General features: G+C 52.4%; 1 protein-coding gene across 10 annotated transcripts in view; it reads right to left on the bottom strand.

Annotated features, from left to right (window-relative positions):
- LOC100995302 (RAD54 like 2) overlaps window positions 1–26,229 on the bottom strand; it is a 171,713-nt gene that overhangs the window by 17,045 nt on the left and 128,439 nt on the right. For 4 of the 10 annotated variants that reach the window (XM_008972174.5, XM_008972172.5, XM_003818792.6 and 1 more), the window contains 3 exons: window positions 24,325–24,775; window positions 12,650–12,941; window positions 2,583–2,804 (listed from right to left, as the gene is read on the bottom strand). In XM_008972174.5, coding sequence (XP_008970422.3) covers window positions 2,583–2,804; window positions 12,650–12,941; window positions 24,325–24,775 — 965 coding nt within the window. Of the gene's footprint in view, window positions 1–2,582; window positions 2,805–12,649; window positions 12,942–14,831; window positions 15,104–15,676; window positions 16,034–18,561; window positions 24,776–26,229 lie in introns of those variants that run through there. The other 6 variants (XM_003818796.5, XM_063602387.1, XM_003818793.5 and 3 more) reach the window with 6 other exon arrangements.

Below are 26,229 nucleotides of genomic sequence, written 5' to 3'. Positions count from 1 at the left end.
TCTTCTGTGGGCAGCTGGCCTCTATCTTACTCTCCCCGCTGATGGCCAAGCCCACACAAGCATGCCTCACACATGTCTCTGGGAGAAGCCCCTTGCTCTCCCCCATATCACTGGCTTCCTTGTCTCAACCCCCACTCCAGGAGCACAGCTGACAGGCTCCCATGGGAGCGGGGAGGAAGGAGGAAGGGCTTTCATCAAAGAGGTGACGTCAAAACCAGGCAACTTGTGAAGCTGTCAGGGGCCGGGAAATTTGGACAAAGGTGTCTAAAAATAAACCCCTGAAGCCAGGAAAAGCCTTTGGTGGCTGAGTTGCTCACCACCACACCACATGCCACATGTCCTGTTCTGAGGTCTGGAACCCAAGAAGTCTCTTTCCCAGGGGTGCCCCTCCAGATGGGCCCATGAGGTTGAGGATGGCACCGACAGGACTGGAGAGGCCTTCCTTGAATGAAATGGGGCGGGAGTCCCCAGAGGTGGCACACTAAGCAGGCCTAGGGCACTGGTATCTTCCTTCCTGCCCACACCACCAGCCAGCCCGCCCCCACCTCCAGTCCAACCGCAGCCAGGCAAGCACATCCTGCCCCACACCCCTTCTGGCCACCACCCTCCAGCTCACAAAGGAAACTCCCCTCTATTCTCCCTGTGCCCTTGCCCTATCACCGTGACAGCCCTCCCCTTTCCAGTTATTCTCACTCCTGATTCTTCAAACCTGTCTTTGACCGCCAAGGACACAGCTGGTGACCCAGGGCCTCATTTATTCATTCCTCAGCCCCAACACCAGACTCCAGGGTCATCTGAACTCCCATTTCCATCATCAACGCTGTGTCCCTTTCCCCAAGCTGCTTTGGTGAACAAAGTTGCAAGGATCCTCCAAGTGTACCAGGCTCTCACTCCCACTGACTCTCGTCCTGTTCCCTGACCCCTGCCACTCTGGCCACGCCCTCTGCGCAGCCTTTGCTGCCACAGGCTGTCCACTGCCTACCTGGTCCCACAGAGGCAGGGAGGCACAGGGCAGCCTCCCAGGTCAAATACTGCCAAAAGGCTGATGTCCCCAAATATATCCACCAGCCCAGCCTTTCCTCAACTCCAGGCCACACATACCATTGCTGACTCCACACCCCCCAACTTAGATGTATCTCAGGCAGCTCCCCTGACATAGCCCAAATAGCTACCTTCCCCCCAAAACCAGGGCCTCCCTCAGTTCCCCACATGTCAGTGAAAGCATCGCTACATACTTGCCCACCTGCCCAGGCCAGAGGGGAGCAGAGCCCTCTGTGACTCCCTCACTGCCTGTCCTTCCACAACAGCGAATCCACCCAAAGTCTATCAGTTCTATCCCAAAAGTGATTGTAAATCTCCATCCTTGTCCACAGCTCTATAGCCGCTGGGCCTGCCCAAGCTGCCACCACTCACACTGGGATTCATGACAGCCTCCTAGGCTAATTCCTTAGCCCCAGGCCTAAGCATCTCCACCTGGTCCCAGATCTGTGGTCCAGTCCCACCCTGCCCAGAGATGGGACAGCTCATCTTGTACAGACGTGGCTCCAACTGTGTTATTTTCCTGGTTGGAACACTGCAGTGACTTCCTGCTGCATTTAGACCAAAGCTCTGACTAGAAGTTCTTATCTCCTCTCTAAAGGCTCTTCTAGGACTCTGCCTTGAGGTTATCTCCTCTGAGAGGCTGTCCCTGACCATTCTGTCCAAGTTGGTTCCCTGACTTTTCTCACCCTCTCCTTCTCCAGCACACGTCCTATTTTTGTCTGATATTTATTACCTATCTTCACCACCTCACTGTGAATGGCTGTTTCATGCACCAATGTTTCATTCACATTGTGCCCATTATAGCACCTGGCACACAGACAATAAATACAAGTTAAATGAATGAACAATCACGTCCAAGCCCAAACTGGGGTCATTTCCCTAGCAACCAAGTTTACAAAACGTTTAGGGGAGGAGGGATGTGTAACAGGGCAAGTTTTAAAAAAATTTCTGTAGACACAGAAACCCGTCAGATGACCTGGTGACTGGCTCTCCTTCCTCCAGGAAGGTTGGGCTGCCAGCATTGCCAGTAACCAAGTCAGGAAGTAAAGGAAACAGAGCCTGCCACTGCTGCCCCAGCCCTGGCCTCTGGGAGCAGATGTATAAGCCCATGCACAGGCAGGGCCACGGGCAATACATGATTACCTGGGGCCTGCCCAGACACTGGGAGCCTCAGGTCCTTGCTTTGCAGGCCTCCAGCAGGATGAGAATAAAGTGGCCTGTCCATTCATCTGAGCCAGGAGTGTGGGATAAGCACTATGGATGTCTTTGGTCAAAGTCAGAGCCAAACTAACCAGATCAGATTTATGAACAAGTTCTCCATGCTCTTGGGATATGCTCCGGCTTCCAAAAGATCTTGGGCATCTGAAAGAGATGCCAACAACCTCTGCCCATCTTCCTAGCTCCACAGGTACCTGTTCCATGAGGGCCCCAGGGTGCTGCTCTCCCAAAACCACTTCTTCCTCCCATTCTGGCAGTCCTCCTCAGCTCCACCCAAGGGGCCTGGCTGTCCCCAACACACACACCCCAGGCCTGTGCCTCACCTTGATGTAGGTGTCCAAGGCAGGATGGACACGGCGGGTAGCCAGCCAGATGGACAGGATGGTGGTGTAGGGGAAGGTGGCTGTCACCACATGGCTGGGTGCCGGGAAGGAGAACACCTTGAAGCCAAATTTCTGGTAGAGGTCGATGAGCTCAGGGGAGGGCGATTCCTCACCTTCACTCAGGATGCTGCCCACGGCACATCGGCACTTATCAGGGGGCACCTGGGGAAGCAAAGCATGGGTGTGAGAGTTGGCCAAAGGAAGGAGGCCCTCAGACCTCCTTCCTCCTGGGGCTGTGCCAGATCAGGCCTAAAAGAACCAGCAGCTCTGACAAGCCATGCAGCCCCAGATACCAGGACACAGCTAGCTATTTTCTTACTGGAACCCACCTATGGCCCCTGCCTGTGGCATCGTACCACAGGACTCTCATCTATTCCTTCAACAAACATGCCATGCCCTGTGGAAACCCAGGGATCATAGTGAGGGGTTAGACTTGGTCTCTGCCCTTCTGGAGGCCAGGAGAGGGAAGGGCGGAGAGGACCTCTGAACCATCACCCTCCACATGGCTCCACTAAGGGGGCCCTTCCACCCCACCATGAGACCCTCTGTCAGCCCCCACGCCCCAGGGCCACCAGCAGAACTGTACAGTGGCTGATCCTGCAGCCTGGGTCCAGCGAAATCCTATTAGCTAATTTCCCTCCTATCTCCTGGAGAAGAGCAGGCTTTACAGGCAGAGAAATTATGGCAGGCAAGGGAGCAAAACTGAGGAGTGGTAATAAAGAGCTCAGAGCCCTCCACAGTCATGCCCTAGGAAAGCAAGAACATGTGTGTGTGTGTTTACACACATGCTTGCAGGGTCAGGACCTGGCAAGTGGCTGCGGAGGGGCTGCAGGAAGCACCTGTCAGGACATAGGATTGGGATCACTGACATCTGGGTTGCTGGTGAAATTCTGTGAAGAGATCATCCTCCCCATCCCTCTGGCAGGGCCAGCTACCATCACCAGAGCCTCTAGACTTCTTCTGCAACCCATGGCCCATCCAGGGACCTATCCCACTTCCTAAGTCCCTTCCTGGCTAAAAGCCAAGACCACTGGTTCCCCTCCAAATCTCTGTAGGTTGCTAGTGCCTGCACTTCCCACTCTGCTCGCCTCCCTACCTAATTTCCCTCCTCTGGCTCCCAGAAACCTCAGCCATGTAAGGCTCCTATGTGAGCCTCCAACACTTCCTAGGACTGAATGAAGGCTGCAAGGCCCAGTACTCATTTCTCCTCCTGGCATCAAGAGGCCTCACTTTGTCTCACCTACTGCTACCTGTTTCCCACGTCAGCTTTCCAGGTGCCTAAGTCTGTACCAGCCTTCAGACTGGGCCCTCAGAGACATAAGATCTTGAATCCAAGAGATTCAGCACAGACCTTGTACCCTCAATCCTGGGTTTTGCTCAACTCTAAAGGCTCCTTTCTCCCTACCCACCGCAAAAAAATTTTTTTTGCCAGCAGTTCACCTTCACAGGGATGACCCCTAAGTTTAAACAGGCTTCTCCCTCTACCTCCACTTACTCCTCTCCCCAGCCCTCCTTCCCAGCACTGTGAAGTCATTATTACCTGTTCTCACCTCTCCCTCCCATTACAGCCCTTTCCAAGCCCTCTCTGAAATCCCCTGGGGGTTTCTCAGCCCTGAATGGCCTCCTCTACTCAGGCCAACCCAGGCCTTCCTTTTAGTCACAGTTTGCCTGGGACTTGGGCACCTATTCCAGGCTCTCACTTCTAAGCAGACCCTAACGGTCACCCTCAACTGTCTGCAGCTCTGGTCCCCTTGCAGCCCCCTTGAAGCCTATGGCATCCAAACCTGGCTCAGAGCTTTAGTAGCAGGCAACCGGGTGTAGTGGTCAGAAACACAGCTTGAGAGAGGCAGGCCACGGTGCGAATCTGAGTCGTGTGATTCTAGACAAGTCCCTTGGGTTCTGGGAGCCCCAGTTCCTCAATATCTACTTACAGAACTGCCATATTAAACAAGAAACTTCACGAGAGCTTAGCCTGGGTCCAGCATTCAGCAAATGCCCCATAATTGTGGTTATTAGTAGCTATGACACAGTCCAAACAACTGTCCATGGCCTAGAATGCCCGACCACCCAAACCTCTGAATATGCAGCTCCTCCCTGCCTGTCCTTCCGGTTCAAATACCCTCTTGAAGAGCCTTTCAGCGTGGCTCAGTGGCACTCTCTTCTCCCCCAGTATTTTGCTGTAAACTCTCTTGCCCTCCACAAGTCTATCTTGCACACAGTCACTTCTTTTGGCCTGAAGCTCCTCCCACCCCCCCCCCCCCAGAGGCACAGGAGATCACTGCAATACCATCTCTTGTCTCTAGATGGTGGAACTGCCCTACTCACACGCCAAGACTTGAGAATGACCAGATAGGCAGGAAGTTATCTGGCAGGCCTCCTGCTGACAAGCCAAGAGACACTGCCTGCCACAAAGCCTATCTTCATGTCCCTGACCCTACCAACCTGTGCTGTGCAAAAGAAACATCTACATAAGTCACGTGGAGAAACGGATGAAAGGTCACTTATTCTCTTCCTTTCTACAGCTGGCTTGCCTGGGTTTGAGTTCCAGGGTCTTTCCTGGGAACGCTTCAGCAGGCCTTATGGGACTCCCAGCTCAACATCCTCTTCAGTAGCCAAAAGACACCAGAACACATGTGGTCATCTTGCTCAGAACCTCTCAATGGCTCCCAATTTACCTCTAGGATGAAACTAAATTCACAAGCCAATAGGCAAGGCTCTTTTGGAGTGGCCCACATAATAACTGCATTAATCTGCCCACACACTCACCTTGCACTCCCTTTCTGCAGCCTCAGGCCCCAGCAGGGGCCAGAGCCCAGATGGGCAGGCACCAACTGAGTGTCTGCATGGCAGAGGGACGGACGGATCCAGGCTCTGGCCCAGCCCGCCTTGCCAGCCTCCTCACCCGCCACACCCCCCCACACACCCACATGAAACTATTTGCAGCTCCCCAAACATGCCACATCCTCCCATGCTTCCTGCCTTTGCGTAAGCTACTTCCTCTGCCTGAAATGTCCTTCTTCACCCTATTCCAGAGTCCCTTCTGACTGGGAAACTCCTGCCCATCCTGCAAGATTCAGCTCAACTTTCCCCTTCAAAGCCTTCTGTTGCTCTCCACCAAGCAGCCCCTCCTCTCTGATCCCAAGTACCCACCAGGGAGCAGGTGTTGTGCTGCACTGTAACTGATGGCCTCCCCATCTCTCTCCATCACTCCAGGCCTCTAGGCAAAAAGGTCCAGGATCCTGCGCACACAGAAAGTTCTTGAGGCATGCTCAGTGACAGTACATGCATGCACACACAAGCAAGCCCTGCACCATAACAAACTTCCTCTCCCTCCACCTGGAGAAAAGGCAGAGCTCCTGTCAAAGTGGAAGAAGGGAGCTAAGAAGACAGGGCTCCCAGGATCCAGGAGGTGTGTGGGGCACAGCAGCTCCTTTCCTGGCTGAGCAACTCCCTAATTCCACAAGTAAGAACATTTCCTACCCCCTCCCCTGCCCTGGCCTAAGGAGGAGCCTAGAAGGTCTCTCAGCAAGCCTACCACCCACTAAGTGGCCCCATGCAAAGTTGAAGCTGGGAAGCAGCTGAACAAGGCACCAGCAAGGAGGAAATGGGACAGGCCCTAAAATAACCTAGGGAGTGGCAAGGCTGATCCAGTGGCAGAGGAAAGCTTTCCTGGCCTCCCAGTAAAGCCCAGACCCGCCTCCAGGGAAAAGGTCTACTAAGGCTGTCAAGTGCCCAGAAGGTTGGGATGTCCTGATGGGCAAGAGACCCCATCCACCTTGGCTCAATGAGTATCTGTATTTGGGCCTAACCCTAGGACATAGGCCTGGGCCTCCCAGCCCTACCTGCCTGCTCCTCTTCCTCCCCAGATCAGCTATTTCTCTGGGTACCTCTGCCCAGAACAAGAATTGGACCAGAACTAGTACCTACAAGGAACCACATCTGGGAAACAGGGCAGTGGCCAGACCCACCACCACTCGGGGTAAAGACAAGCCCATCCAGGATGTGTCCTCAAAGCAAGAGTACCAGGAAAACAACAGAGGCATGCCAGGCCCCAGAGCATCTCCTTTGGGCTGAAAAGCCTCCTAAGTCCCATTACTGGGAGGAGAGGGCAGTCTGCTTAGAACCTGAGGCTTCCAGGTATGAGCTAGTCCCAAGGCTGGCCCCACTGCCCCTTCCTGAGTGGTGTCACAGTGCCCTGCCGACCCTGTTGTGTGAGGCTATAGTGAAGACAGCCACCTCGGGGCCCCTGCCAAGCCAAGACCTCGCTGAGTCTGGGAACTGGACAAGACTGATAATCTTCCAGGATGCAGGAATGAGAAATGGTGTCAGCGGCCCAGACCAAATGTAGTCATTGGGTTCAGGGTTAATACAAACTGCCAACCCCAGGCCCACAACCTACACAACCTGACAGGGACAGCAGCACCATCTCTCAAACCCAGGCACAGAGGGCTGCCCTTACTCTTCCCATGCCAGCCCACTGACCCAGAGCTACCCAAGTTAAGGGGGAAAGTAGAGGCAGGGCCCTTCATTTGCACTTGTACTCCCAAGGGAATAGAGGAGCTGCACTGGCCCATGACTAGGTGGTTGATACGGGACCTCGTTTGCCCTCCTAGGTGCTACAGGTCAACATGCCAACCCCCAACTTCCCTGGGAAGCTTATGCCCAAAGGCACACGGAGACAGGCACCAGTCAGGACACGAGATGATGCAGACAGCTAGGCCAGAGGACAGGTCTCATTCTTCAGGCTCGGGAGGAAAGAAAGGAGTCAACAAGATACCAGCCCTCAAAGGTGAGTTTACTTAGAAACCTTTCAGGAACCTTCCTCTATAACCCTACACCTTCAAACAGAATCCTAAAAACAGCTGATATCTGACCAGGCACTCACCACTTTCCCCAGACTCTGCCTTCCAAGCATAAGCTCATTAAATCCAAACAGCCTTCTGTGGTTGGTACTGTTTTCAACCCTGTTCCCAAGGCCCAGACAACCAAGCCATTCAGCCAAGGTCACACAGCAAGGCAGTGCTGAAGTCAGGATTCAAACTCAAGCAGACCAGCTTCAGAGCTGCACCACACAACCCAGAGGCATCCAGGAGTCCCAGAAATTGGCCCTAGTGAAAGCAGGCTGCACAATGGCTTTTCCCTGCACTGTGCCGCCTCACATGGCCCAGACAACCTGCAGGAGGCTGGGACTAAACCAGAGAGGCAGGCAGGGTCCCTAAAAGTACAAAGTCCCAGTGGCATGAGGTCTTCAGGCAGGACTGGATGTCAAGTGTGACACCCACCTATTTAAAGAACTAGGTATTGGGCCGTATCATTATCAATTAGCCCCCACAAAACAAAAACCCTGAGGTAGGGATTCTTTTATCCTCATGTGACAGATGAGGAGACATACTCAGACAGGCCAAGTGACTCACCTAAAGTCACACATTGGTTAGCAGTGGAGCCTTGATTCAAACCCAGAAGGGCAAATCCAAAGCCCCTTCCTCTCACACCTCGTCTCACCTCACCTCAAGGACAGTTCTAATGGGCAGAGAGGAGCTCGTGCTTCCAGACCTGTCCCACATAGTTAACCTGCTGCACAGCAAATGCCTGGACTCCACCTGGCAGAAAATAACCATGGAGTAACCAGGATAGGGGGCGGCCTGAACCCTCAGGAAACATCCCAGCCCACATTCCCATTGCCTTTGTTGAGGAGGTCAGTCCTGGGAAATCCTACTCCCTCACCCCTTCCCAGGCTCCATCCAAACTAAGTGCCTCCAGGGAGGGCAGGGAGCCTTCTCTCCACACACACTGAGGGAAGAGGGAGTGTGACACAGGCCTACATCAGAACTCTCACCAGCCTCTGTGAGGCTGTGGTCATGCCAGCCAAATGACCACAGGCCCCTGCAGACCTAGTGGCCCTGGGCCTTGGTTCTCATTGGACTAGGGGAAAGGGGGCTTCGATGGCAGTCTTGTTTACTAAAGGCAGAAGCAAGTACCACCAGTTCCCCAACCCACTCCATGCCTGGAGCAAACACCACCTCCTAGGTAGTAGATGTAAGCAGCAAATATAGGCCCACTTGGGCCACATAAATTGAACTAGCTGCCACACCCATCTTGCCCCAGCCAGGCTCCCCATATAAGCAAGCAGGCAGGTTGCTTAAGCCCCAAACACAGCAGCAGAGGTGATGGTGGCACAGGGTGGGGCAGGAGGTAGAGAGCCAGCCTGGCAGACAGGATGGGCCCACAGGCACAGTGACAGCAGCCCAGCCACTAGGGCCTGTCCACAGGCCAGAGCTGGCCAGGATCAAGCGAGGCACTCAGGGTCCTCTCAGCTCCTTCCTTCCCCTCCAACACTGAAGGCTCCCAGAGGGACCAGGCCCCAAAAGGGAGCCTGAAGTCACTTTCCAAGCCCCCAGCACCCACCGCAAAAGCAGGGCTAAAGGCAGAGCAGTTTTTCTAGTCAGGACCCTTCCCCAGTCATGCAAGGGCAGTATGGACCAATGTGTGTAAGGGAGATCTGTGACTGACATCCACCTACATGTGATCCTTATCTCTGAACTCATACCCCATCCCTTGCATACCTTGAAGAGGAATGGCCCACACTCCATGAATGCTGGGCTCTGAGGTGGGTGAGTACACCCATGAGCCCCTGCCAGGGTCTGTCCACTTCCCAAAAGACTTCTTCCCCACCCCATTCCCAACCATGCCAAGGCTTTCAGGGATGGAGAATGGAATCCTTCCTCCTGCCTCACAGGAACCACTCACCCAGACCTGCAGCCTCTTCCCATACAGGACTCCAGGGCACAAGGCTAACAGCTCCAGCAGCAGCTACTATGAACAGGTCCACAGCAACTGCCACTGTCCAATCTTAGTGGTACCCTTTCTTGTGCTACTTCCTGGGTCCACACCCAGCCTAGGTGGGACCAGCCTCCTCCCTGCCCAGCTGAGGACAGGACGAGGCATGGCTAGGGAGCTGTCCGTCACACCTCACGGGGTGGGCAGCATCTAAAGCCAGGTGGCACCTCTCACCTGGTTACTCACCACCCCACTCACAGAGCCTGACACAGCCTCACTGCCTCCCCACACTCACAGATAAGCAGGTTCTGGCTCCTGTCACTCTGGGCTAGGGAAGGACACAGTGGGGGTGGGACACTGAACAGGTCAGCCTCTATTCTCTTTCTCTGAGAACCAGAGCATGCCACGCTGCACACTGCTGGTGGAGGCAGCCTAGGGGGCAAAAACCTTTGGTTCTCAGCCCACTCCAGGACCAGGATGGGGCCTTTCCTCTAGGCTCCTAACACCCACACACTGGCAGGTCCTGGTCCCCATGGTACCCTAGTGCCCAACACAGAGCCTGGTACAGAGCAGGTGCTCAGATATTTGTTAAATGAAAACAAAAACATATGAGATCAGTACCTTTCTCCTACTATCTGAATCTGTTTCTCCCTCCATAATATGGAGTGTGGACCAGGAGGCCTCAGGTCCTTCCGGACCAGTCTGTGATAGCCACGAGCACCTGAAGCCTGGGGGTCCACGGTTCCCTGAACCTGTTACAATCTCTGTCAGGCAGAGAATGCACTGACCAGCTCCAAGAGTAAATGGGGACCCAAGTGTCCCTGAGCCATCCCAGGTGCCAAGTGTGACCTAGCTCTAAATGGGGACACAGGTGTCTTCTGGACTGACCCAGGACTGGGATGGGCAGGGTCAGAAGGGCCACCTTGACTTGTTCATCATCCTCTGTGCCACCCAAATGACCAAGGCCAAGGGTCTAGGTTTGCTCAGTCTGACCTCTCAGCATATGTTAGCACAAGTGGTTTTCCCACCCATCTTTGTTGTTGTTAAGCATCTGTTGAGGGCTAAGTGCTGGGGTAAATGCCTCACCTATATCACTTAACTCTTCTCAGTCTACTATGAAGCAGGTATTTTATCATTACTCTTCAGACAAGGAAATAGAGGCTCAGAAACATTATGTGATATGCCTAAGATCACTCAGCAGGACAGTGATGGGACAGAATCAGAACTCGGGACTGCTAGCCTCAAGGCTGTGCTCTCAGGCCACAGTCCCCCAGACAAGCACCCTAGTCAGACTATGACCAACCAACCCTGGAGACCCAGGGCCCACCCCATGGGGTCCATCTCTGGGAAAGCTGCAGGAGGCAGTGGCCAGGCCAGAATATCCCATGCCAGGCTTCTTCCATCTCACTCTTCCCTAGACCAGCCTCCAGCACTGACCCCAGGGTACCCTGCTGCCTTAGCCCTTTCCCATCCAGGAATTAGCACCTCCAACCCAAGAGGCAACCTGTTGATTCCAGAACAGGCAGACACGCCAATGAGAAGACAGCCAGCTGCAAGGACTCTTCTTGCAGAAGGCTCTGACTGGGCCAGGTGTGGAAGGAGGGGCAGGGGCTTACACAACGGAGCCCTTGAAGGGGTGAGGGTCACACATCTGCTCTAGGAGCTCCCCATAGCCCACTGTCTGTCCCATCCCACTCAGACTCCAGTGCTCCCAACATCAGTTAGTGCCATCTCCTGGCCATGTGACTGCAAAACCTCAACCAACCCATGTCGCCTCTCACCTGGACCCAGCCCAATCTCTTCTACGGCCTCCTGCCTCATCTCCTTCCCTCCTCCACCTGCCCTTCAGCTAACTTCCTAAAACAAAGGTGGCAAATTGTGCCACACCCTTCTTCTCAACCTGCTGTACTTCCCCACCACCTGGCTGGGCAAACCCTTCCACCTTTCTCCACCCAAGACATGTCTACTAACCACAATTCTCTGGTCATCCCATGTCTTCAGGCTCTTGCTGTCCCAGTTTTCTTAGCCAAGTACCCCTTCCCAACAAAGCAAAATTCTACTTACATGAGAAGGCCCAGCTGAAATCTACCCCTTCTCTGAGCCTCCCCAGCAGACTCATGGCAGCCTCCCTGAACCTACAGCTCAAAGTTCTGTGGACATCAAGCACAGTGTCTTGTTGGAGAATCACTTATGTGGGGCTGACATGTCAGCCACACAGAGCTTCCTGAGGGCAGAGCCAGGTCTGATTCATCTCCAGAGTGTAGGTGTAGAGTAGAACCTGGCACAGAGAGGGAACCAGTACATCCTGTTTCAACTAGTGCCCCAGTAAGCCGGTCAGCACACATTGGGTAGACTGCAGGACTTGTGCACTTGAGCTCTCCAGGCAAGGAAATCAGAGCTGGGGATTCCAAATGCTTGGTTTGGCATGGCTTAGTAGTAGAGGCTGAAGAACCCTTGACAGAGCTGCCAGCCCATCCAGCTGTGGGCAGCACCACCCCATAGCATAGCAGTAGGTTACATTAGCAAGCTCTGACTCACCATAGGTTGTAAGAACAGCCAGACGCCCACAGGGTGCTAGTGATGCTGGATTAGTTTTTGACTTCAGCATTCTGAACATTCTAAGTAACTCATCTGGCTCCACCAGCCCCCTTGGCCATCTCCCAGCTAGGCAGCTTGAGGTCTAAGGAAATGCCATATCACCAGGTTGAGGGGCATCAGAATGGCTGAAGAGGTAAGATTCCAAGCCCCATCCCCAGGGACTGCCCTCTCAGCCCTCAAGGGCCTACAACTATGGCAGAAGAGCTGAGGGATGGAAAGCACAGAAATAGCAAGATGTAACCCCAAAGAGTGGGCAGAATCTGAATGGCCTGGCCTTAGAGCACTGGCCCCAAATGGAGATGGAAGGAGGGATGACAAGAAGAGGAGGCAGGGGACCAAAGTCCTGGCAGAAGCCAGGGATTCATGGTGGTATAGTCCACTGCATTTGGAAATCCACAAGTAGCCATGGGCAAGGGGAACCAGACCTGGGCAAATAGAAAGCCCACAAATGGATGCCGGGAGCAGAAGTCCAGGCTAAATCTGGAAGGTGCTTCAAGCTCATAGAGGAGGGGTCTGCAGGGCCAGCTTGAAGATTCTCCCACCCTTTCCTCAGCAACCAAAACTACCCTCCCCAAAGAAGCCCTGGCCCACCAGGCCCATCCATGGGGCAGAACCCCATGGAGACTCCTTACCATGTGGGGGTTGTCATAGTAGACAGCGATGGAGCGGAGCTTGGGAAAGATGCTGCAGCTCTCAGTGAAAAGCCGCCCAGTCTCACCATAGAGCCCCATGTGGAACTTGTAGGCCACAGTGACGTTGCGGATGGGGGGTGACCCAGCACTCACTTCCACCCCAGCCAGTAGCCCTGAGTACCCGGCAAAGGCCAGCAGCGTCAGCAGCAGTAAGAGAGTCAGGCCCCCAATCAGGCCCAGTAGTAGCAGGTCCGACATGGCTCTGGATCCCCAACACTGCACCTCAAGGCAGCTGCAAAGGAGAAAGAAGGGAGAGGAGGCTGGTAGCCTACTCTGACAATGTGCCCACCTGCCCGCCAACCAGTTCTGGCCCAACCTCCTCAGACCTGCCTTGGGTGCTCTGACCCAGAAAGGGGAGGGGCCAGAGGTGTTTACACACAGAGTGACCTAGAAGGGAGCTACAAGGATGACTGAAGCCACAAGCCTCTTTATTTCTTAATCGCAGTTGGTGAGGATCTCAGAGCAGCTCAAACTGTCAGCTGGCAGCCCTGGTCACACCTGGGGAAACTGAGTCATAGAGGGGCACAGGAGTGATTCAGCCAGAGACATACTCCGGGCCCTGACAAGTCTCCCCGAAGATGTACCAGATACCAGCCAGCCTGCCTTTCCTCCACATTACCTCTTCCTCCCCACAGCTGAGCCACGCCACCAGCCCAGCCTCCCCAAGCCTCAGGGACGACTGCCAGAGGGAGGACTGGCAAATGCTAGGGTCCAAACACTTACTAACGAACAGGGAAACCATAAGGAACAAAAACTTGTGAGGAAAAATGTGCCTCAGGAAGAGAATTTCATAAGAAACTCTCCTTTTCTAAGTACATCTGGCCTGCAGGGACCTTGCTATCCAGCAAGCTTACCCATCCAGAACCAGAGGAAAGACCAGAGCAAAACGGCCTGAGCAGGTAGAACAAAGTCCAACACTAAGCTTCCCAGACTTGAACCACCAATGTTAACAAGCTTCATCCCAATTTTCCAGCCCACAGAAGAAACAGTGAGTAGTAAGAGGAAAAGGCTGCTAAAAGGGAAGTCGCACAGCAGGAGGAAGTAACAATTATCCCTAAGAGGAAAAGAAGCTGTTCAAGAGCAGGCCCAGGAACATAACACAGAGGCCAGTGTGTGAACTATTCAAGGCAGGCTGCCTAGTTCTCCAGGCAGCTTGGGGCCAGAGGCCTAACCCTTTTACACAGAGGGCTTGACCTGAGTTGCCTGGCGGGGGGGAAAAAATCACAGCCCAGAGAAGACTGTTTAAAGAGGAAGGGAGCCATGTGACCCACTGGGGGGACATTCCCACCCCAATTATTTAAAAGTAATATTTAACATTTAAAAGGTTTTGAAGCTAAAAAGGCCACGCTGCAACTTTGTGGAATACTTAGCTCTGTGGAATTATTTCTTCCCTGTGGGTGCTGGGTGTTGATTTTACGCTAAAAAAAAATTGTCTTTGGAGTCAATGAGCACACAGTATTTGCTCACAAAGAGGCAAAGTAAATTTCTAAACTTTTGGTGTCAAGAAATTGAGGTGTTGCCCACTAGTCTCACCCATCTGTGCTTCTACCCATCAGTATCTCTCTCTTTTCTGCCTGTCCTACTCATCTTGTCTCCAGTAACTTTCATTCCAATTTTCTTTGATAATGATGAGAAATCTTCCACTGAATGCTTACTATACGCCAGGCACTGTCTAAATGTTGAAACACAGCTACTTCATTCACCCTCAAAGCAATCCAAAGAGGTAGGTAAGGCTAAAGGTTCAAGTAGTTAGAGGTTAAGAGACTTGCCCAAGGTAACACAGGTATTAAACAGAGCCACGTGGACCAAAATGCAGGCAACACAAGCCCAGACAGTCTGACTCCAGCCCCTCATTTCCACTTTCTCTCTCCTCTCTGGTGACTGGCTTCCAAAACGGCTGAAGCATTAAATCCTTGTTGGACATCTCTGAGCCCAAAGCTGGAAAACTCTCAGCATCTAGGCCCCCACTTGCCTTGGGAATGACAAGCCCTCACCCTGATCTGCCATCTCAGCTGAACACTTCCTGTCTCCTCAAGAAAACTTAGTATCTACCTTTCTCTTCCTCACACTTCCCAAACTGCTCAGAAAACGGGGGGGGGGGGGGGGCGGGGAGAAAACCCACCTGGGGGTCTCAGAGCCTTGGTCGGCACGTGGAGAGGTAACGTGAATTTCCCCTATATTCAAGAGAAAAGGAAGAAGGTCTGGGAGCTCACCTGAAATGCCAGGCTCACTTTTAGTAACTGCTGGCATCCAGTGCGGCAGCGGCCGAGCGCTCCAGTGCTGGGAGCTGAAAGAACAGTCACCTCTGCCCAGGAAATAACCACTGAGCCAACCATCATGCCCTGATTACCCTCCTCAGGGAAAGCCTACCGGTCCCTCTAAAGCACCCTCGTCCCATTCTCAAACCCCTTGTGGAAATCAGAAGCCAAACCTAGCTTTACAATGTCAGGTCTCTTCGCTAGAGCTCTGGTCACGCCCCTCTTCCTGGAGGACTCCAACCACACTTGGCGCCCAGAAACTGCCGCTGCCGCTGACCTTGGGCAGACTGCGCCCTCCCTCTAGTCTCGGTTCCCCCTCCGCTCAGAGGCCCGGGATGGACGCGTGCGGCCGGTGCCGGCGAGCCTCAGGGAAGGCTGCGCCCAGCCAGCTTCCTGGTGCCGCTCACGTGCGCGGCGGCGGAGGGCCGGGCCCTTAAACGGCCCCCGTCCTGGGCTAAACTTCGGTGCTAGCAGAGGGCGGAAGGACTATGGAGGGTGGGGGGCCGCCGCCTCCCACTTTCGGATTCCAGCCCCTGCTCACCCCGGGCCTTGCCTATTTACTCAGAGCCTTTCCCTTCGCCCACCTCCTCACGGAGCCCCACGCACGTCTGTAACTTAAAGGACGCTAAAGTTTGCAGCCCAGGCTGCGAGGCGCGGCCTTGGGGGACGGGGGCGGAGTTAAAACGCGACTCGCGCCTCTTTCCCTCACCTCCACGGCCCCGGGGCATGCCCTGCACCGGTGGCCGCGGAAGTGGGCTGCCCGGAAGAGTAGGGGCTGCCCCAAGGTCGCATCCAGGCCCTCGGACCTGGCCGAGGCCAGCTGTGGGCAAGACAAGATGCAAAGAGCGGCCCGGGCCGCGGGGGTCACGGAGGGGACACGGAGAGTCCTGAGGTCGCGCCAGGGCGGACAGGGGGAGTCCCAGACCTACGCCCCAGCGGGTATGCCTCTCCTCTGGCCCGGCCCTCACCTCAGCAGCCGCCCGCTGCGGACGCCGATCCGCGCAGGCGGCTCAGGGTTCGGTTACGGAGCCTGCGCGCGCCCGCCGCGCACGCTCGCTCCGCCCCCTCTCGCGGCGGGACATGGCCGTGGCCGTGGGCGCGTGCGCGCGGGACCCGGAGGGCGGAGGCCTGCCCCGCCCCGTCTCCATGGCAACGGGCGTGTGCCTAGCCCCAGCGCTGGCTGCGGCGGAACCCACGGCGTACCTTCCCGCCTCCAACAAACTATCCGGTTGCTGAGGTTGATTTAGCAACACCCCAGGGCATCTGGGTTGGCAGGAGCACCACAGTGACAGCCTGGCCCAGGCTCGGGTACGGGAGGCAGCCCAGTGGCCCGCAGTAGAGGGCCAGGCTGGGGACCAGGGAGCTGGGGCTGAGGAGAATTTGTACAGCCTAGGGAGGCGCAGCACAGCAGTATCAGCCTCTGGCATTTGTACCACCTTTAGTCCTGCCACTTTCTCTCACTGTGGCTTCGCAACAGACTTGGGAACCAAGAAAGGCATAGGTGAGGAAGCTGAAGCCCAGTCTGGGCTCGCGGAAGAAACTGGTGGATCCAACTTCTGCATAGCGCAAATATCTGCTTCCTGCCTCCACCCACCCATTCCCACTTCCGTGAGTATATTCATCCATCCAACACTTATTATTACTCCTTGCCAGGACAGTTCTAGGGGCTGGGGATAGAGTGAACAAAACCAAGGTTCTGCCCTCCTGGAGTTCACGTTCCATGGGAATGCCCTTCTTCCAGGCTCCTCCCTCAGTGCCCAGGTTGTGGCTGGGGGAGGCTGGTCTACCTTTGTGGTTTAGCGGTAACTTACGTGATTCCCACGTCAAGTGTAAGCTCCTTGATGATTGGTTCAATCTTCACCTCAAATTTCTGAGGACCTACAAACTACAAAGCACTCTTCTAGGGGCCCAAAGATAAAACGCTCCCCTCGTGAAAATCCCGGACTTTTGGTGGGAGGTGGGGAAGGTGACAACTATGCTCATAAGCTTGGCTACAAGACCGGCGAGGCCAAGAGCTACTTTGGTATCCTGACAAGGACTGATGTTTGGGAGGGGATCCAGCAGATGGGAACACCACGAAGGTGGTGGTGGGAAAAGTCAGCAGTCACAGGGTGGTTCACCTTGTGGATCCCACTACTGCACCAGCAAAGAGCAGGCTGTGCACACAGAGACAGTCAAAATCCCAGCTTCCTTTCCCTCTGCTTCACATTCTTCCTTCCGCAGGCAGGGGAGTTTGAACCTTATCCACAGGGCCAAGCCTGTCCCAGCCCTCTAGGCAAACTGGCAGAACAGGCAGCTGGCCCCTCACAGGCACTCCGGGCTGGGCCAGTGCAGGTCGCAGCAGTTGTTTTACCTATGAACATCAAGCACACGGTCAAACCCCCAGCTTAGGTGCCCCAGGCAGGCGGGCTACACACTTGGTAGCATTTCCTTTGACACAGGAGCAGCCATGGCCCGGGCTCAGAGATTGACAGCCTCTGCCTGCAGGGTCTGCGTGGTCATTTCTCCTGCTTCTCAGAAGGTGGTGAGCTTTTCCCAGGAAACCATTATAAGGAAGTGCCCATTCTTTATCTTGTTCTCTCTGCTCACTTCCCTTAGCCTGACTGGGGAACTCTAGAGCCCCACATCAGAGTTCAACATGTGCCTCAGGAGCTTCAGCACCTCTTTTGTGGGAGGAGAGTCCGCTGGTGACTGGGGCTGCAGGCCATGACATCAGCCTGCCCAGCTTCACCTCAGGCTGCTTCCAACAGTGCCAAGTGAAGTCCCTTGGCAGGATCCCTGCAAGGCAGCGGCTGGCCACCAGGAGGCAGCAGCCTACTCTACAAGGCACTTTCTTCATTCCAACCCCTTGTAACAGGTCTGAGGAAACCTGTTCGCCCAGCCATGTGCTGCAACCATCCTCCACTCCCAATCTTATCTCCCAATAGCACAGATTCCCCTATCATGAGTCCAGACTTGGCCTTCATCTCCTCTTGCCTTCCTCTGTCCAAGGAATCACTACAGAGATTCTTTCTCTATCCTTCTTTGTAAATTTCCAGAAAATTGTTTCCCCAGGGCCACTCCCCTTGAAGAAATTAAACAGGAAGCTGAAGTAGACTGTCCCTTCTTTCCCCCACCTCTCAACACTCCAAAGCTCTGTTTAACTCTGTGGGCCAGTGGCTAGATTCCCCAACATGGATGACAGAGAATACACATGCAATAAGAATGCTTTCGCTGCCACCAGCCACTCACAGACACACTGTCTCCCACCCTCTGAAGGCATTGTGCCCATCCCCAGCCACTCACTGTCTAGTCAGGGCTGCCCCTGCAGGACTTGCCTTGGCTGAGGACCAGCTAGCTTCAAGCCACTCTGAAGTCAGCTTGCTGTTTCCCCTGGAGCCTGGTAATACATCCTTCTTCAGGTGAACAAAAGCAGAAAAAGCCCAGTGAACCCCACTGCAACAAAGAGCCTGCCATCAGTCTTCCTTCTGTTCCTGCCTATCTCATCACCCAAGGGCTATCCCAGAGCCCACTATGTTCTAAGATCTATTCCTTTCACCACCACCCAGCCCAACAACTATCCAGACAATTCCTTGATCAAACAACACTGCCTTCTTGAGTTTAAATTTTATTTTACAAAAAGAGAAATAAAGAAAACTGATAGGCAGTTATACTGACTTACAATTGTTCTGTTTGCTTTTTTTTAAAAAAGTGACATGAAACACAAGTAAAAATAAATACGTCATAGAAACAGCCAGTTGCCCAGTCTCTGGGGCAGGAGCGCCTGCCCTGCTGAGAGGAGGGAAGCCCATGATCACACCAGCAGCTGGATCACCCAGCCACAGATGCTCCTCGAAGCCAGGCACAGGTCCCAGGCCTCAGGGGCGTCCTGAGGAAAGAAGACGGAAAACCAAAGCCAGGTGCCAGGACCCTGGGGCCACCTCATTATCCCCCACTCCTCCTGGCAGCAGTCTGGTCTTAGTGGTTATCCATAGCGACCCCCCTTAACCCACCTGGACCCTCTTCCCCTGACCTCTCTGAAGATGGTACAAGGGAAAAACCTGTCTTGGGCAGGCTGGGGGGGATTCTTCTGGTGAGTCCCCAGCCCACCCTGAGTAACACAACCAGATAACAGTCATTTTACACCCAGGTGCACATGAGCACAGCACACAAACAAACACACACACACACACACACACACACACACACACAGCTGGGCTGAGCTCTCTTCCAGGGAGGGTCCTGGGTCCAGTCACAGTATGAGGTCCTCTCTCTTCTGAATATCATCCCAGTAGTGGCAGCAGAGAGTACCCAAACCTCCCCAAGCCCTCTGCATTGCAGACACTGCAGCCTGCTTGGCTACCCCTCCCCAACACACTAGACTACTATGTCAAATAGACCTGCAAAAGGGAAAGGTGCACACTCAGGTCCCTGAAGAGCAAAGAAGTTGGACACTGTCTGCTCAAGAAGTTCATCGTTATAAGACTCAGGTATTCATAAAAGGCCTAGGGCTAAGCTAGTAGCACAGAAAAGCCGTTAAGGGGATCACAGCAGAATACACAGGGCAGAAGAGAAGAGTTGGCAGCAGGGGAATGGAGTCTCAAGGTGACCAATAGAGAGCACAACATTCTCAAATAGTCCTTGAGGTGCTGATTCCTGGGAGTAGTCAGCAGAGGGCCAGAACATCTCCCGGGGGTCCTTTTGGGGAAGGATGACTTCACTTAGTTTTAGGGGTGAAGAGCCACTGAGCTGGGTGCACAGAAGGCCATGGCTCAGAAGGGAAAGACTGATCTGAGAAATCAAAAGGAAGTGGGGGCCAGGAGCAGTGGCTCACGCCTGTAATCCCATCACTGGGAGGCCGAGGAGGGCGGATCACTTGAGGTCAGGAGTTCAAGGCCAGCCTGGCCAACGTGGTGAAACTCCGTCTCTACTAAAAAATACACAAATTAGCTGGGCATGGTGGTGTGCACCTGTAATCCCAGCTACTTGGGAGGCTGAGGCAGGAGGATCGCTTGAAACTGGGAGTGGAGGTTGCACGGAGCCAAGATCACACCACTGCACTCAAGCCTGGGTGACAGAGCAAGACTCTGTCTCAAAAAAAAAAAAAGGAAGTGGGAAGCAGAAGGTAATATCCAGAACACTAGTAACAAGGAATGTAAAGCCCCCAGAAGACCTTCCCCATGGGATGAGGACTCAATTTCAGAGCAATGCCAGGTTTGAATAGACTGACACAAAGGGCCCTTCTCTGCTGACAACTTTGGGAGTGATGGTCCTACCCAGGCCACTTAAGTTTGGCTAAGTGTTTCAACCAATCTGCAAAACTTTACCCCAGCACTTTGCTTCCTGCTCCCGAATTGAGAAATTTCATATTTAGTTGTGAATCACAAGCATATAGAGACTCCACACACTAATTCCTAGGGAAGAGAGCTCCAAGGATCACAAGCATATAGAGACTCCACACACTAATTCCTAGGGAAGAGAGCTCCAAGGACCAGATAGAATTATCCTTAAATCAGGAGATGATGAGATAGATGCCTAAAAAGCATAACTCAAAGGGGTGTGGACTTCATAGATATCCAATCTAAAGAAAATGATATGACCCAACATGGTTCACTTCCTTTCTTAAATAGCTACTTTGTCCCTGTTCAATTTTTATCTACAAATATATTAAGAAAAGGAAATCAAGCATCACTATAAATGGTAAACCTCAATCATTAAGTAGTACTGTGTTCCCCAGGCTGAGAACTTGGCTAAACCAGATGAATGGGGCTTGAGAGGCCCTTGAAAACATTCCATGGAAGACAATGGTAAGGGAAAATGCCTAGGCCTGATTTCCTGCCCTCCCTCTTATCACCAGCCACCCTGCCCCCCTCAGGCCTGGATAATGGGTGGAAGACACCACCAAGTGTTTATGATCAAAGAAACTATAAAACATGGTTCTTAGGCTCTGAGATACTTCCTGCTTCCCTCACAAACATGCTTATGTTTGGTGTGCATGCACATTTGCCTACCAGCACATATAAAGAGACAGTGGAAAAGTCAGAAGTGTTTTCAGGTTATTTTCTTTAAAAAAAAAAGCAAAAACCATGGACCTGGTAGCACTCCAATTTCCCATGATCCCACCCCCAACCCCTCTACACAATAGAAACTGCACATATAAAAGAAAGCCTTCTCTAGTCAGGTCAGCCTCCCAGAATGATGGCCTCTACTGAGTAGAAGCAAGACCCAGTCCCTGGAACACTGGATAGACAGTAGGCATGTGCTGCCTCTCAGAATACCCATTTACTTTCTGTCAACTTCAAAAGCCAAGCCCATCCCTCCAGGGAATGGTTTCAGTTCCCGGCTGGGAAGGTTTCCGGATTCTTGGAGGCTAGTACAGTGATTTCCTAGAAGTGAACACAGAAATACTACCCCCTTCTCCCGACAACACACACACACAGACATACACATGCACACATGCATCTCTGGGATCCCAGTGCTCCAGGGCCTGAGAGGCATCAGTGTAACCCAGGTTCTGAGTGTGTCCCATAAATTGGAGATTCAGTCTAGCTCACTCCTACTGCACCAGCCTCAACCTGAGAGCTCACTCCAACTGAGTCCCTTCACCATCCATTCTTGGGATGCATCTGAAAGAGAAAGCACTGGTTGGAACTGCTATTTTTAAATTATTAAAATAATTTGCATAGCTAAATTGTAGATCTAAGGCTTCCATGAGTAGAAGAGTTAAGTGTCTGGCAGGGTGCTTATGAAAACACAAAGCTTCTTAAGTTCCACTTTTGGTGTTATTGGACAGCAGACAAACACACATATACACATGCACCCCATCCATCATCTCCTTGTCTCTTCTCTGAGGACAATACCCCAGAGTCTGCTAAGGCCCTCCAAAGATGGAAATGGGCTGGTCAGAAGAGCTGTAGGAGCTACTACTGGGATGACCTGACTAAGCTGCCTTCTGGGCTGGGAAGAGGCAGGTACACCACCTGCCCAGTAAGGAGGGAGCCATGGGTAAGTGGTAAAGCTCTAAAGCCAAAGTTTGTTCATCATAAAGAACTGTCTGGCAAAGTGTTGGGGTGAGGGATACAGAGGGGGCGGGGACACCAATAGGAAGACAGCCAGTGTTTATGCTTAAGGACTAGATGACCCTCCCCTGGCAATGGCAATAAGGGGAGACCCAGAATGACTGGTGTGTTCTTTTAAGATAAAACCCAGACTTAGGGCTCCTACAGAGAAAGGGCTCCTCCATGTTCCTTCAAAGATGGAGGCAGCAGACACCAGGCCTACATGGACCACCTGAAGATATTTTCTAACATGAAATCAATAGTCCCTCAACCCAGCAACCACCTATCCACAGCTTCACTATTCAGCATAGAGAGCCAACATCTAACATCATCCCAGGAGGACATAGCTCCAAATCTGGGGTCTCTTACTTCCCAATTGCAAACTCCATGATCACAACTTTCGATTTCTGTGGAATGAGTCCCACCCTCCACTAACTATCCAGTCTCAGGATTCCCTGATCTTCCTGAAAAGCCATCTCTCAAAAATATAGTTGTTTAATCCAAACCTTGGTCAAACCTAACTCTTTCCCTGGTCAATTTACCATCCATCCAGGATTGTTTTTCACCAGTGGCTATAGGGTCTGGGATATCTTAAAACTTCCCTTTCTATCACCTACCCTCCTTACCCCTAACCTCCCCCCACCCCCAAATAAACAAGACACATGAAAAGTCCAAGTAATAAATAATTGCCCATAAGAAATAAATTAACATGGAGCTCTCTAAAGGGGAAGGAAAGGAACAGAAAAGACTACCAGGATAGGCAGCTGGGGGCTCAGTTCTACCCTGGTGAAAAATGTATTTTCCAGCCACAACTCTGCGACCTTTCATTCACGTACTGCAGTGCTTCTCCCTCCCAGCCTCTGCACACAGACAACCTTCCAAGCTGGAAAGGGAGAGCTGCTCAGAGATAGCCACCGGGGTTAAGAGACATAGATTGGTAATGCCCATTTTCTCTCATGAATTTCCCCAAATTCTCACACAAATGTGGCTCTGAATACCAGGGACTTGAGTTAGCTGGGCCTTCTCTTCACCCATCCAGAAGGAAACTTGTGATTTCCATGGCTCTTCTGGGCTCACCCTGATGTTCACACTAATAGGTGCTATGAACCACCAAACTGACTTCCATTTAAAGAAAGATAAATTCATTTTTCAGTTTCCCTCTTAGTTCTTCCCTCCCTCCCCTCCCACCTTCACCCCTGCTCTGTTCCATACATACACATACAAAATAAACATACACACACACACTCACAAACACACATACCTGGTCAGCTTCCTTCCCACCCCCTAAAAAGACCCCACTTCACATGGGATCACAGTCTGCTCCCCCTACCCACCCTCCTTCTCTCACTCATTCTCCCTTCCTTCACTCCCCTCCCCAGGCCAAGCTAAGTCACCTAGTAAGGCAGCTCTCTTGGGAAAGAATGTTCCCAAAGACAGAAATGGGATGTGCGCTTCTACACTCAGATGGGCGAGCAAGCAAGCAGACAGCATAAGCAAGGCAGGAAGGAAAAGAGGCTGCACTGCCCCTCCATCCCTGTTTTGGGTCCCTGATTTCCCGCTATTGCTGCTATGTTGGACTTATTATTATTATTTTTTTTTTTTGCCTCTTTTGTTAAACAGCAACAGAGCTCTGCCACTTTGGCCAACCACCCTCCTTTGTCCTCTTCCTTTTCCCTCCTGCCAAGTGTCCTATTCTCAAAAGGTCTAAATCACTGCCTTCCAGCTTGGTGGGCAACCTGCTGGGGGCCCCAAGTGAGGTGGGGAGGGGCTCCCTAGCTATTTCCCAGTGACCTCTATCACATCATCGTCTTTATCCTCATCATCATTGGAGCTGAACCCAACCTCGGCAACCTCATGAGAGTCAAATGGAGGCACCTGGGACCGTAGGAGGCCACCAGCTGGGTAGCCTGCATGTGGGGACATGTAGCCTGGATAGATAGACATGCCCCGCGAAAGGTTGCTGGGCAAGACAGGGGAAGGAAAAGGCGCAAACATCCTCGGCTCGGACAGGAGTGGCTGTGAGAATGGGAGTGAATAGCTGGGTAGTATCCCTGGCACAGAAGGGTTGAGCATGAAGGAGGGGTTGCTGGCAGTGACTGAGGTAGCCGTGGAAGAGGAACTGACGGGGCCTGCTGGCACCAGAGGGTCAGTAGTCACTGGAAACACCAGGCGGGCATCTGCCAGCAAATTGGACAGCTGGTAGTAGGAGGGGGTACTGCCCATAAACAGGGAGTTCTCCCCAGCCTGGGAGGTGAAGGGGGTGGTGAGGTTATGGTTTAAGGAGACGGGTGGCATGGCAAACCCGCCAGAGACTGGATACCCGTGTTCATACGGCTGCACGGGGGCTGGCAGATGACCCTTCCTGGACCGCCGGCGGGATGACTCCTGGGCAGCAGGTGGTGTAGCCAACTTTCGCTTGTGGCCCCTTAAGTCCAGCACTGGGTGCCTGTCACCACAGGGCTGGCCAGTCACCAAGAGGGAACTATTGAGGCAATGACCCCCTAGTCGAGGCTCAGTTCCAAGAGCTGTCCCGGGAACAGCACTGCTGTCCATAAGTTGGGCCGGGGGGCCAGGCAGGGCGGCATTGGTGCTTGGGGAGCTCTGACGGGATTCCCGGGCAGCAGCCACATCTGCATACTGCTGAAGCTCACTGATGATCTCTGGGCTGTCAGGAGAGACGGGCCTGGCCAGCCCCTCAGGGTCGGGGGCTTTGGGTGATGAGGCACTGTGTCTGCCGTTGCTTGTGGACTCGCAAGAAGGTCCCTGGGAACCTGGGGACAAAATGTAGTTAACTGAGAACCAGAGTGGCCAGGGAGAGAAGAAGGGTAGAGGAGAAAACTCCATTAAAAAAAATCCTATCCTGTAGTCCCCAAAATTCTAATAGTTTGATGTCTGAACAACATCACCCAGTCAACCTTTTCCAGTCACAAAGAAATTCTTTGATCCCAGAAATAGGTCTATCTATGACAAGGCATGTAACTTTTCTGCACCCCAGTTCCCCAAACTGTAAAACTATACCAAAATGAATCCTATGAGATAAGGGATATGAAACACTAAGAGATCATTCTTAAAACTAGTCAAACTTTTTTTGGCAGTAAGAGACAGTCAGTGATCAATGTGGGGGAAAGAGGAAAATCAAGCTAAAAAGCAGTTCATTCTGATTTGAAAACAAAACAAAATCCATAGCTATGGAAGACAACTGGGACAAATGGGAAATCTCAATTTTGGAATACTAGGTAATTTTATGGAATCGTTAGCTTTTTTTAGTGTAATAATGATATTGTGGCTAGGAACAGAATATCTTTAATCTTAGCAGATGCATGTTGAAGTACTTAGAGATAAAATGACATGATGAAAAACATGACATATATCTTCGACTTACGAATGACTCAAATAATAGAAAGGGAGGGAGAGAAAGAAGAAGGTTTATGAAAACTAACAATCATTAAATCTAGGTGCAGGGTATATGGGTGCTCATGGTGCTATTTTTCAACTTTTCTGTAGGTATGAAAATTTGAAATTTCCATAATACAAAGCAGGGAACAAGAGCATTCTAGCCCTCTAGCATTCTAGCTCAGGGGTGGGAGGATAAATGAGAACCACTCCCACTGAGGGGAACTTGGCAAGAGTTCTTAACACTGTTCATGTGCCACACATATACCCTTTGACCTGGCAATCCCACTTTAAGGAACATATCCTATAGATATAACCACCTCTGTGAAAAAGCACTGTCAGTGATGGTGGAGTAAAATAATCAAAATGTATGTTGACAGGGAACTAATTAATACATTGTGTTACAGCTCATCCTGTGCGAACCTTCAAGAAGACATATCTAGAAGAAATGATAAGGAATAAACTATTACTGGTGAGTGAAAAAAGGAGTAAATAGTATTTTATGGTATGTTAGCATTTGTTTTAAAAATACAAAGAAAATTGGCTGGGCATGGTGGCTCACACCTGTAATACCAGCACTTTGGAAGACCGAGGTGAGTGGATCACTTGAGGTCAGGAGTTCGAGACCAGCCTAGGCAACATGGTGAAACCCCATCTCTACAAAAAATGCAAAAATTAGCTGGGCATGGTGGCACGCACCTGTAATCCCAGCTAATCAGCTAATCGGGAGGCTGAGTCAGAAGAATCGTTTGAACCCGGGAGGCGGAGGTTGCAGTGAGCTGAGATTGCACTGCTGCACTCCAGCCTGGGTGACAGAACGAGACTCTGTCTC

The sequence above is a fragment of the Pan paniscus genome, chromosome 2 (genome assembly GCF_029289425.2).
Source record: "Pan paniscus chromosome 2, NHGRI_mPanPan1-v2.0_pri, whole genome shotgun sequence".
In the NCBI taxonomy this organism is placed as follows: domain Eukaryota; kingdom Metazoa; phylum Chordata; class Mammalia; order Primates; family Hominidae; genus Pan; species Pan paniscus.
This window is presented reverse-complemented; position numbering and strand designations above follow the sequence as displayed.